This window comes from Poecilia reticulata, linkage group LG15 (genome assembly GCF_000633615.1).
Source record: "Poecilia reticulata strain Guanapo linkage group LG15, Guppy_female_1.0+MT, whole genome shotgun sequence".
NCBI classification, from domain to species: Eukaryota; Metazoa; Chordata; class Actinopteri; order Cyprinodontiformes; family Poeciliidae; genus Poecilia; species Poecilia reticulata.
The window spans coordinates 2,178,570-2,192,446 of record NC_024345.1 but is presented as its reverse complement, the minus strand read 5'-3'; the positions used below and the strand labels follow the sequence as shown (position 1 = coordinate 2,192,446).

The following is a 13,877-nucleotide window of genomic DNA, read 5'->3' as shown; positions in this document are numbered from 1 at the left end:
GTGGGGAACTCCACACCCTAACAAACAAAGGCATTGTTGTAACACCTTTTTTAAAATATTGCGTCTGGGTAGTGGGTTTAAATTTGCCTCCAAGTGTACGTTTTCAGTCGACTCCCTCTCTGCGTTTGCAGATTGCCGTAAACTGATTAGTGGGTTTCAAACCGAGAATGGTTTCGCATATCTGAGTTACTGAGCCTGTAGCCACACACACAGATGCACGCACACACACACACACATGCTGCTCACATATAGCTGATAATGAAAAATAGAACTAGTGTGAAACACAGCTTCAACATGAGGCCATCAATCTCTCTGACATACAACAATGAAACCACACACTGAACTGTTTCATAGTTTCCCCAACTGAGGTTATATGGGAGCTGGGGAGGGGCAGGGGGGTAAGCAGAAGAAAAATGGCAAGAAGGGACACAACTGCGATGAATTACTTTTAGTAAAAATGAATTCTGTCGTAATCATGATACTTGTAAACCATCCAAACATTACATTACAATCTAAAAACAAGTTACGTTTGAATATTCAAACTGAATCTGCCTGAAGGGTCTGTTTAGCTTCGAGAGCCATTAGATCTCTTGATCCCTTCCAGCGCTACTGACCGACCTTGAGGGTCTGTAAAGTTCTCACGTTCTCAAGAAAACACACAAACCGACTTCTTGACTAACGCCAGATCAGCTCACACACACGCGCGCGCACACACACACACACACGCACATACACAAATGTGTAAGCTCTTGCTCCAGATCTGCGGCAGACGTCTAGGAAAGAGTTCAAAGGTGACATGAATTAAAAGTTAACTGCCCTTGAGGGCTTTTAAATGGTGGGGTAAAACGATACAAGAAGCACAGAGGAGAGACTGAAAGGAAAAAAATGGAGTCAAGCATTCGGGGGGAATGTAGAGTCACTTTATAAAAGGCTCGAACTTGCACCTATGTATTGCTCAATGAAGTCACTTGAAATGTTGCGATAACGGGAATAACAATAAAATAATCAAGGATTTAAAACAACAATTTAATATTCATCTTACTCTGTTTTGAAGAGCTTCATGCTTATGTTGCTAGCTATTTTTGGGAAGTCTGTTTAAAAATATTTAAATTTAATTGTCAAAGACAACAGCAGAAGTATCCAGGTACAATGAGGCCAAGAAAAATGAGACCAAGAAAAAAAAAAGGTAACCCTACCAGGATGTACCTTGATTCACTTTTTTTGAGTTCAACAAAAATCTTATAAAAGTTTCAGAGATATACTTTCACGAGTTAACAGAACTAATCTTGTAATATTTACTGCTGGTTTCCAAATGACTAGATCTATTAAACAACCACTAGCACATTTCCTTCTTTTACATATAAAAGTCCTTAAAAAATCTAAATCAGTCAAAATCTGAATTGGCAGGTCAGAGTTGGAAACAAAAGAAGCAAGATCTACTTGAAATAGTCTAAAAACTGATTCTTGTTAGATTGAAACAAGATGAGAATGAAACCTCCCGGAAGACCTAAAAGTATTACATCCCATCGATTTAAAAAAGACAAACTACAGAATGGAAGAAAAGATCTTATAAACGTATCCAGAAAGTGACATTAATAAAAGCCAATATCTCCAGAAACCAACACTTGTGCCATGTGTGAGTCGCTCTGTCACCTACTGTATGGCTCTACCCATCTGCTCATCTACTCAACCATCCATCATTCCATCCATCAATCACGACACAGATGGCCTTTCAGGAGTCTCTGTCAGGACTGATGCCCTCCCTCAGCCCCAGCCACACCATTATGCCTACCCCACCCCAAACCCTCCCTCTGAACCCCACACAAGGCACTCTCACCCACTGTTCCCCACACCTTGACCAAATGGACTCTACCATCTTGAGCCTGTTGGCAAAGCAAAATCTTAAGGTTTGGATACAAACTTCAACGGAAGCGTGAATGTTTTTCACAAAAGGGTTGGAGAATCGCAGAGTGTTTTTCCGCGAGGGTCACTCCAAGAAAAGAAGCCCCCCAAAGAAAGCTTTCTGTTCGTAGGTCCCTGGGGCCTGTCAAGACGGATAATTGATGATGTTTTCATTACAAGGTGTGGGGTAATGTGGGGGCTGGGGCACAATATGTGTGTGTGTGTGCCTGTGTGTATGTGTTAATGGGGGTGGGCAGGTTGACTCAGCTGCCGCCTCTTTAACACCGACCATTCCTGCGATCGGTACGGACAAGTTATTGCTTCCAAACGCCCTCGCACAAACACACCCGGGCGATCGCATGAGCATTTGCACAAACACCAAGCGGCAAACCCTCACCGGCAGATGCACACAAACACACAGCCCTGGGCCGGTTCCTTTCTGAAGATAAAGTCTCTAAAAGCAAATAAAGGCGCTCGTTTCTCCATTCTGTCGCGGTGTCATGCCAGGCCTTCAGCAGATCCGTCCATCTGCCTTTCTGTCGTCTGTCAAGACCTCTTTGAAATCATCATGCAGTGGCGCCAAAGCTTCTGACTGCCACTTAGATTAAATTAGGCCTTAATCCGAGACACCAGCCTTCGAATTACCGTACAGTATCAAGACGGACGTCGTGACTTCATTGTCTTTTATGAATAAATGAATGAAAACACATAAATAGTCAGCTGATGTTTCTCCTTTCAAGTTTGCTTAATGATGCCTCTTCAAAAGATATTAACAAGGCGTCCCTGTGGCATTGACTTTTAGTTGCAATTATGTTTTATGAGAAACCTTATTACTGAGGCGGATAGATACGATAAACAACAATCACAAGACAAGAATGTCGGAAAAAATACTGTTCTGGATTGGGTTCAGGCATTGTATCTTTTTCAGAATTTCTCCATGTTCCTTGTTCCTCCTTATCGGTACAACTGAGTAGTAGAGATGAAAGTGGGCAGGAGTAACCCTCTGATCTCGGTTTGAAAACACAACCAGGGGATAAACTTTCTCAGGAACTGTCTCGGGTCAGCCAATGCGCCCAGGTAGCATTGGCTGACCCGGACGCTGACACATCCAGGTTCCAGCAATAAACAGCCCAAGAATAATGGTGTCTGAGGCAACGGTGAACTCTGACCTTAGAGCTTTTTTTTCACCCACAATCATTGTTTAGTGGACATTCTCTAGTATATGGTTTATGTTCTCCAAACTTCCAGGAACTAATGTGTTTTCAGTAAAGAGTAACAACATGCTGCAGATAAAAAAAAGTTCTGATCGCCTCAGTGTGGTTTGAAGATCTCATTAGTTTCTCAAGCAACCAATGAGAATCAATGGGCTACTGTTCTCTTCAACCCTTCATCATTTCATACCTTTGTACTTTGGTCGTTTTGTACGAGCTACATCATAGATACATGATTTAATGTTTGATATCCACCATGTGTCCAAACAGTTGGTATGCATGAAAAAAATGACTAATCGCAACTATAATTCACTCATAGTCCATTGTAAGATAATTTGTTTGTATGGCATGCAAAGCCCTCAGAAAATAATTAACTTTACTTCTGTGTGAGATTTGAGCATTTTTTGACTATTCCCATAATTCACAAAGATACTGAAGGTTAAAAAAACTGATCCAGACAGTTTATATGTGTACAAAATGTACATTGGCAAAGGGACAGATTGACCTAGAGCCGATTCAAGGTCCAGCCAGCTTCAGTTTCTGCTGGACTGGACTCCATGCCATCTGCTAATGCAATATAGTCTGAATTGTACAAACGCGTTTTGCAAAAACCAGGAAATCAGACAAGGACAGGACGATTACTTTCTGGCAAGACTGTCAAGACCACCGCTGTCTTTCAGTCATACATCATATTCAGTTTATTTATAAAGCGCTAATTCACAACAAATATCATCTTGAGGCAGCACACAAGTCAAACAAGGCCAATTCATAACAATACACAAATAATATATTCTGGCTTGCACTTGTAGAGCATTTTCTCAGAGGGCCACAAAGTGCTTCACAGTACATGTTGAGTGAACTAATATCTGTTCAGTTCAGTCCAAATTATTCCAATCAGACAGTCAAATTATATCCATTCACTGTTATATTAAGTCAATTTCAATTGATCATATATTGTCAACTGGTAAAAAGACAGTTCTCTCCTCTTGAGCAAGCATGTGGTGACAGTGGAGAGGAGCAGTTATTCTATTCTAACAGGAAGACACATTCAGCAGAACCCGGTTCAGGACAAGTATTGGATCTGCCGCAGCTCTCTGGGGGATATCCATGCGGTTTTCTCTAAGGTTGCTGGCTTGGAGTTTGTGTTATTGTTTATTTTTACTCAAAAGATTCTTATCAAATCTGATACTATTTTGGCTTTCCTAAGAAAAAACTTTATACATTTACAAGGAAGAAAAGCATGTTCAAAATTTTTTTTACCTACAATACAGGCCGGTTTCTTTTTAAACAACATTAATTAGAATTTATCATGACAACGATAACCAAAATTCTTATGATGAGAAATTAATCACAATAAATGATAAACGATACAATAAACCCCAACCCAACATCCATTCACAACAACTAGGCTTCTGGCCTCGTCTAACGGTGCAGAAATGAATTATATCACTTTTCACACCTGTTTCTGCTCAACACCCCCCAGCCTCCCCTGCACCCCCTACAAGCACACGCTGCTTTGTTGAAGAAAAAAAAATAAAAGAGGGGTTTGGGGGGGGGGGGGTCCCCCAGCTCGGCTACATCTGCGTACACTAGCATTTAAATTATCCTCTAATTGTATTAACGGCGGATTATGCCTTCCAGTTGGATCTTTTTTCATGCTCTCTCCCTCTTCGCATTTTACACATTTTAAGGGAAAGGAGGGGAGGGAGTCGGGAGGCGGGGTGTGACGGGGGGAAGCAGAGGCAACTCATTGAGGGTTTGCGGGTTGGCTTCTTTTATGAGCTGCGATCATGGCTGCCCCTCGTTACACTGCATATGTGTACAAATAAGAGGGGAGGAGAGCCAGGATGTGAGTGTGTTCGCGATAATGTGTATAAAAGTGTGCGAATACACCAATGCTGACACTTCAAATGCCAAGCTTACTGCTACACACACATGCGCGCACTCGTTTCTGTGCACCTCCATGAACCCGAGCGAGGCAGCAATCTAAATGGGAATATGGTTGGTGTGTGCAGCACACACAGGCGGGGGTGAATTCCATCTAATTACTCTATCACATAATTTCACAAATTGCCTTTTCATAGGGGAGTGGAGAGCAGAGCGCGGGGCGCGTTGGGGATTTGAGGCCTGAGCTTTCATTTACTACTCATTTCTTGTTAAATTAAACAAGAAAATACCATTTGTGTGGAGGGGAGGGCGCAGGTTAGGTGGGGTGGACGGAACCAGACCCCACAGTGTGGAGGAGGGACTGTGGAATTTCTTAAGACTAGCTTCTGACATTGTAAATATATAAATATTAGCTAAATAAGTGCAAAATTACTGCCAACAATATTACTATAGAATATAACTATTCTCTCTGAATCACAAAAAAGTTGATTTCTCTGATTAGATGTGCACAGACAGTCAATCCAATTAATTTAAAGGGCCAGTATTACGTGTTTTCCAGGCACATAGTCATTTTAGAGCACAAATAACTGTCAACTTCAGTTGACTTCAGCAACAAACCGTCCTGAAAGTGAAGCTATGTCCACCCATGCATTTTGAACAGCTAAATGGTTGACATTATTTCTCAAACATGCATTAAAAAAGTTCACATCAACACTTCAGATACGTTTCTGATAAGAGAATAACTTTATAACAGCTCCTAAAAATACTGCCCTTTTAACATGTTTGTAAATGCGTCAGAATTAGCCAAAAAGCTATTTTTCATCTGTTGTCCCTGGACAATGAATAATTTTTGCCTTACTAAAAACAAAGATTAACCAAACAGGGATAAAATTACTTAACTACACAAATATTATCAATAAAAACGATCAATGCAAAAGAGAAAGTACAGAAATTACCACACAAGTATTATAAAAAGAATAAGGAATATCACTATGTGATGAGCAGACAAGTGGGAAAAAGGCCTCTTTCTCTTTTTTATTACGGCCTCCTACCCGGTTTACAGCTGCATGTCAAGCTGGCAGCAGACTGCATGCCTTGGCCATCGGTGACAGGCGGTTAACGCTAATGTTTTGTAGTCGCTCCAAGTCAGCGCAGCCAAATTCTTGCGCTGAACCCGTCCCACAAGCATTGTCAACAACATATGAGCTCATTGGGTGTGTTGGAAAGAACTCAGAGTTGCAAACGTTGTCATCATCACAAATTCAATACTGCTGCAGCGAATCTCAAATGGAAGCGTGTTTTCTCCCAGTCAGATGAGCAGCTCGTGAGGAAAACAGCAATCTTGGGAATTAAATGATTTTTTTTTCCCCCCGCGTTGTTGCGGGAAACAATCTTTACCTTTCCCTGGCAAAGTGGCTGATAAACACCTATGGTGGATAAAATGAGCAACTTTAACACAACAGTGAAAGAACAGCTGTGTAAATGCCACCTACCTCTTACCCTGCCGGTGCACTCATAGCCCCATTTTGCCACCCACCTTCCCTTTCCGCTTCGATACAATGGGAACTCCCCTGAGGGTCCAATTGTGAGGGCGACTAACATATAATACACTGAAGTTTGGGATCCAAACTTCGACTGTAGTTCTTGCTGTTTTTTCAGCTATTCTGTCAAACTTCAGACTCAACCATAAGCCTTCTATGGGGATAATGTGCTTATACACAGCATTTGCAGGTAAACGCCATGATTAAAAAGGTCAACAGGTCATTTCAAATGATGGCAGCATCAAAGAATGATTAGTGTGAACAGATGAGACCGGCACCTGGCATCTACAATACTGACCAACTATGTATGTAAAAAGCCTTGATATAAATATGTAATTTTAATCTCACGCTAGCTGCCATTACAGCTAATTACTTTCCATTGCAAATGTTCACAAAACTTTAATGTTCTGCTAATGAACAAGAAACGCAACTAAAATCACACGTGTTGACTCAATAAGTCATTAAAAACATGCCTCGATGTGATTCGCCATCTACTTCCTGTTATATTTGTCATTTCCGCCAGTAGTAACATCCAGTTGTTCATCATGTACCCGAGTGATGCAAAAAACGTGTTTCCATTGCAGTTTTGCAGAAAACACAAATTTTGATGGGGCCAAAAAACCGTCGAATCCTAGCAGAAAAACCTGAGGATTATTTTTTCCGAAATTGGCGTTTCCGTTAAGCAAATTTATTTTTGTCATTCCTATTAGAGCAATATTACAGTCAATGGAATCACAGCTACTGAAGCACTTAGAAAACCTAGCCAATAATTTCACCACTTTTACTTATCATGGGGGAAAAAAAAGGAGTTTCAGATGTTTCAGATCAGATCCATTAACCTCATCAATCTTTGTCTCATCTGATCAAACCCATACAATTCCAGCTAAATTCTCTGTAAAGTTCCTCAAACTCCACCAATTTACAGAAAATTGTAAATTGGTAAATTCTTTCTGGCATCACTACCAAACAACATGTAGAATTAATGGTTGCTATGGAGACTCAGTGACCCCCACGATGCCTCGACTTGCTTGACTTGTCTTCTGACTTCTCCACTGAGTGTTAGAGATGTGTCATCATTCTCACTCTGCTTGCTGGTAAGATAAATACGGGTCTAGCCTGGAGCCCAGTGGCTGAAAGAACCATAATAAAAGGAGAACAAAAAGTCCTGGCTTGCTTTTAAACAGTCGCTATAAAGCTCTGATTAACTTTAAAAAAGGTGAAATATAAAATAAAGAAAAGCTTCAGTTACATTTTGTGACCTTGTTAAAAACAGCTGGGATTTCCCCCCACTACTAAATAAATGCACTTGATATAAAAGTTGGATTTTTGTTTTTTTTGGTGAAATTATGCCGCTGCCACAAAAGATGGATGTAGCTCTTCGGATTTCTTCCAGTTTTGTGCCGTAAAGTAGCTCACCGGTTATATCCATTGTTTGCCAGCTCGTGTGCACGGCTTGGTTCCTCTCTCTCTCTTTTTGCTCGTGAGAAGGAGAGTTTCATGGATCCTCCCTTATCCCCCTCTTCTCCTCCTGAAGCTCATATCCTACCAACTGTTTGAAATCCAACGATGTCGAAACCCCTCATAAGCCTGATTCAGAGTGTAAAATGACACAGGAGGTATGTTGGAGTGTGTGTGTGCTACAAACACCCTCTCCCTATGACCCTGAAGGGTTTGGGGTGTGAGATTAGAGATCACAAAATGGAGAGCGGGAGGTTGAAAAAAATAAAAGAAATTTTTTTTTTGTAAAAAAAATGCTACGTTTGACGTCACATGCCGGTGTACGCAGACATTAAAGACTGCAATATCCACAATCTTCCGCATCCTCCCGTTTGGCCTGTGCAATCCAAAACCGAGAGCCACTCAGCCGAACCGTATCATGTTCTCCACAAACTCCTGAGGTCTGCAGATTGCAAGTGACGCAGAGTTAGGAAAGTACTTCTAAGACATCTTTCCTGGGAACGGCGCTTAGAGGAAATGTTAATAAAGCCTCTAAATGGCCAAACACTTTCCAGCTCCTCTATTTGCTTTGCCCTAAACTTTGAAATCCAGTGCAATTTGGCTTAATGTAAACTGAAAGTTTTGTTAAAGGCTAGGTTATATTTCAGTACGACGTTCTTTGAAGAACAGATTTACTGCTTTTAGCCGTTTTTTAAAAGGATGAATTTGATTGGAAATATCATTTATTTTTTCAAATTTCTTTTATAAGATGCATAAAATATGGATGCAAAAACGATCTGAAAAAGTTGTTAAGCAGGATTCGATCAACTCACTAAACATTATTAGTGTTGCTTTGATGTCTTACTGCAGTTCTCATTTACAACAGGGGTGGCTGCTGGAAAGACAATCTGCCACATTTCAACAAATGTTAACAGAAGAAGAGCATACAGGAGGTGCATCGATATGCAACTCCATCAGGGCACTGTGTAAGAGATAATCTACGGTAGTTTCGTAAGGTTATAAAACATCTTGCAACAAATGATTTGTCTGTGGCGAAACCTCTCTATCTAAAAACAAACTGTGCTTGCAGACTGTTGCGGTGTACTTCCTGTTTGGCGAAGATGACTCATGCCATAAGCGACAATCCTACGAAAATAGATATTGGCACAATAGGCTGAAACAACAGAACATTTAGCTATGTAAAAGTACACTGTGCTTAGCATGACATTACCAATCATGTCTGCAAATCACTCAGATTGTGAGAGAACCAGAAAGAGCAAGCAGATAACAGGAAGGCTGAGCGGTGATTTTGACCTTTGTCTTTCATGGAACATGTTGGGTATGGAAATGTCGGCAGCCTTTTGGAAAACTCAGAGCAAAGGTAAAGGCCCTCAACATAAATCATCCAAAGTGCTGAAATCATTTTGTTCAAAGAGGGACATCTGCCTCTAGTTATTCTCCATGGATATATTTTAGGAACGTTTTTTCTGAGGTGGTGAGGAATTATGTACTTTTGTATCATTTTTCATTAAATAACTCGTAATGTTAGCTGTGCTAATAGCTAATGTAGGATTCTAAAAAAAAAAAACTCTATTGAGCATTTTCTTTCTTTTAAATTAACATAATATTGTATGTAATTGAGGTCAAATTTGACAAAAACCTGATCAGAAATCTGCTAATTTCTGAAAGGTCCACCTGTTTTTTGATATTTAAAATGTATTTTAGCTCTAGTGTTAAACATTCAATAGAATGTATTGAGCTTTGAGAATGTGTGTTCTTGCTTTATAATGGCATTACCTTTCTATTGTTTAAAAGTGGTGTCAAAATAACAATATTATTCTTTATCGCAATAACATCTGGGATAATTTATTGTCAAGCGAAATGTACTGGTTTTGTGACAGGCCTAGGTATGCCTCTAAACAAAAGAACAGAATCGAACAGTTTACCTAAAGCAACGAATGCTTTTATAATGATCAGGTCTGAAGAAAATATTATATTCAGACATTAATTTTTAAATCTTGGTCAGCTGGAGTGAACACATTCCTTCCGCAGATGCGCTGTGATAAAACAAAAAGCATATAATCACTTTAAGTGTAAGACAAATTAACTCTGAGCTTCATTACGGCCCATGAAACTCTGGACAAGAAGCTACTGGAACAAACGTCACATCTAAACAGCACTGAGGAGCTTATTTTGAGCTAATAAATCTCCCTGTAAACCTAAGCCTAATTCTATCACCCGCAAAATAACATTAGCTTCCACCAAACTATTTGTGTCAGTCTCAAACGATGAGTGGATTTCCTGCTAATTGAGGGAAAGCAAAAGCCAAGCCACTGGCCTTTCGCGGCGTCTCATGCATTTTGCTAACTAATGTAACGAGGTTCTTCGGTCCATCTGTACAAACTCGCCGGGGGTGCTTCTGCTCTGCTTCTGCCACGTTCAGCTTCAGCAGATGATCAGAGACTCTCTCCAACATTACACGGGTCTCCTGTCTTTGAAGTGCTCGCCTTACAATGGATGGTGTGTGTTTCAGGTGTGCAAAAGTCTTTCTGCCCAAACACTAGCAGCACAGAGCTAGCAAGACTTGGGGAAGGTAGCTGTTGGCGGTGAGTTGAGGATCACACGTGACGTGAAACACATATTGTTGGGCTGAACTCACCGTTAGGTGTTGGAAGAGCCACGCTCTCATGATGTTGGTGGCCACCTTGGGAAAAATCCCTCTCTTCTTGTTGTGTTTCTTCTCTTTGTCCGGGTCGTCGTCGTCGCCCGTGCTCGGCGAGGCCACGCTGTTGTCCAGGCCGTCACCTGTCACATGACGGGGAAACAGGAAGAGACATCTCCGATCAGACGCCAGAGAAGTTTGTTTTGCTTCCTGCAGCTGCCGCATCTTTCGGGTTCAAAGGGAATAAATGTGATTTCGGAGAAAAAAGGAATTCTGGAGATTCTTTGTGTCGGACGGGGTTTGGAGCCTTCGACAATGGCTGGCAGAGAATGGCACCTCGCTAAATGCATTCACTTTTTAATACATTTATAAATAAACCCCAGCCTTTTCATTTTTCCCCCCACCATCCCTGAAAACACAGTAAGCGCTTGCATCCTTTCGTGAGGAAAAGAGGGGGGGGGAGAGGGGGAGCACAAAGGACTTGTAAGGTTGCATTTCCCCACTCTCCCATCCAAGCCCGCGCAGAATTGAAAATGACAGAGAGATTTAGTCTTTATTATCCTGAGGGGAAAATAGTTATTGAAGCGTCGCCCCGGCGCATTCTGCCATTTTACCTGGGGTGGAAAGAGTAACACGGCACTACAAAAGGCAAGGTTGCGAGGATGTGGGAGGGGGAAATGAAAGGAAAATAGATGGGAAGCGCAAACAGCGCTAACAAAGCTAGCTGCTTTTCATAACAATAGCATCATGGCTGCTTACAGCAACCTGTAGGGCTTCGATAAGACTCTATTAAGGCCAGTTAACCTCACCTAAGGGGATACAGTGAGACAGCTCAAAGTATCTGAGCATTGAAAGAGAAAGGAAAAGTGCTCCACGGGCCTTTTCTCCACAACATTAACTCTTCAACACAAACAAACACACACACTTGCATTCAAAGACGCCCAATTACTGTACGGATTCCATACAGCTCCGGTTGGAGAGAAAGTGGCTCTTCCCATCTGTGGTGATGAAAAGCCTAATTGTTATTATCATTATTCCAAAAAAAACGCGAGCCACCCTGAATGAAGATGATAACCATTAAAAAAACATGAGGTGAGGTAAACAAGTGGCACTCTCACACGCCGAGGTATTCCGGCACCAAACAGCCCGACGTTTGTCCCGCAACGCCTCCCAACCCCTGGAAGAGAGAATGTGGAGGGAAAATAAAAACCGCAGAAGCAGTCACAGAATTGGATTCTGTTATTTATTGATTACACGCTAAGCACTTCCAAAGCATCTCGGTTTCTTCACTGCGGCAAGAGTTGAGGGCAGCTCACCGACCTCCATAGGGCAACACCCGGCACCTTCGCAAAAAAATCCCCCAAAACACCCCCAAGATCCGGGTTCATTGATAATTAATGGCGATGTTGGCGCTAATCCGGTTGGAGATGACTTTTTTCCAGTCTGCCACATCAATGGAATAATCAAGGGCCTAAAACCCGGGCCTTTGCTCCCCATTACCTCAGGCAAAAGAATTCCTGAAAGCATGCCTGGAGGGCACCTGAATTATACACGCCATTAGGAGAGAGAGCCTCTCAACAAACCAAACGAAACAACACTCTCGGCCAGCTCTCCCTCTCTCTCTCTGACTGTGCTGGCAGAAGGAGATACATATGCACACATATTGAAGGCTTTCTAATGAACCTCATGTGGAAGTGGAGGTGATGGCATGAGGGGAGGGGGTGGGGGTAGAAATGAGCGGGCTTGGCATTGATGCAAATACTACCTACTGCGCATTGATAATGCACATATGAAGATCAAGCGTGTGCTTGGCTCAGGCTAATGTAACACAACCAATGGATAAAGCAATGGAGAATTAATCATCTGGTCATTACACTTTGCCAATTTACCAAAATTCACCACATTACAATTCAAATATAAATATGTATTGGCTTTAGGACGTCTTCTAATTAATTTACTCTTTATTTTTGAGTTTTTAATGTCTGTAAAAATACACAGTCTGAACCGGAAGTGATCCGCACCAGAGAACCGCCATCTTGGTAGGAAAGTGCAGCGTAAAGCATAGATGAACCATGGCTTCGAAACCTACAAAAAGGTAAGGTAATGGAATAATCTACTTACACTGTTCATGAATTAGATTGGAACAAGGTAATAAGCTTGTGGCTTGTTTATTGTTGTCTGCTGTGAGAGTTGATTACGAATGCCTACCAAGATGGCTGCTACAAAGTTCCCGAAAGTGTTATGGCATATGAGAACTATGTAATAGTAGGAAGAACGTTTTCTAGCAAGGTACATTAAGGTCTGAACAGGTTATGATTTAAAGTCACTGAACACCTGCAGTGTTCCACATTTCTCTCTGTTTCGCTGTTTAGAAATATTTCCAGTGGTTTCATCAGTCATTGTGTGTGAGAGACCGGATACCAGAGGAAAACAGTCTGACTATATAACCAACTGATAACAGTTTGTTATACTTGTGTTACTCTATGAATAAAAGCGCAAAGTAGTATATAATTTGGGACAATAAACATGTTTAGTGTAAAACTTATGCACAGTTTAATGAGTGTAATTGTGCTTAAGTCAACGTATCAAAATCAAAGTAAAAGGAGGTAAAAGGAAAAAACAAACAGATTGTACAGGTAATATTGATGCAACCTCGGGCATCAACAAAGTTAATATATTTTTGGTCTGTATATTTGATGTGTTTTTAAATGTTTAATAGAAGTCTAGATGCAGACCTGTTTTAGGTTTGCTTGACAAGCTCAGACTGGTCACATTGGGATCACAACGTCTTTTATAGACGATGAGCTACACATTCAAACAGTATTACTGCAAAATAATTCATGACTTTTTTTCTTGTACAGACAAAGAATAAGCAATTCCTCATCTGCCTCACTTATATTTTGGGTTACGACTAAGTCGGTCACAGACTTTCTGTGATGCGTCACATGAGAACTATGTTTGAATTTTTCCTTTCGCTCCAACAATCCTACCTTCTACTTTGTCCTTCCTGGCATTTATCTTGACAATCTCCTCTTTAATGGCCTCTCGCTTTCCTTTGTTTTCTTGGCGAAAACCTTTTATTTCTCGCAGTATCACGTCCAAGTCAGACATTTCTCTTCCTCGGGTCAGCTTGGCTAAAGTCTCTGCTACTTGTTAGCCTTAGCTGCTGACCTGCTTGTTCATGTTGTGGGCTTTAACAAGTTGCTTCTTAAATAATATTATATATAATATTGTGTA

The 13,877-nt window shown here is 41.1% G+C and overlaps 1 protein-coding gene across 2 annotated transcripts in view; it reads right to left on the bottom strand.

The window, feature by feature from the left end:
• meis1b (Meis homeobox 1 b) overlaps positions 1-13,877 on the bottom strand; it is a 107,596-nt gene that overhangs the window by 44,158 nt on the left and 49,561 nt on the right. For both annotated transcript variants that reach the window (XM_008428865.2, XM_008428866.2), the window contains exon 8: positions 10,638-10,783. In XM_008428865.2, coding sequence (XP_008427087.1) covers positions 10,638-10,783 — 146 coding nt within the window. The remainder of the gene's footprint in view (positions 1-10,637; positions 10,784-13,877) is intronic.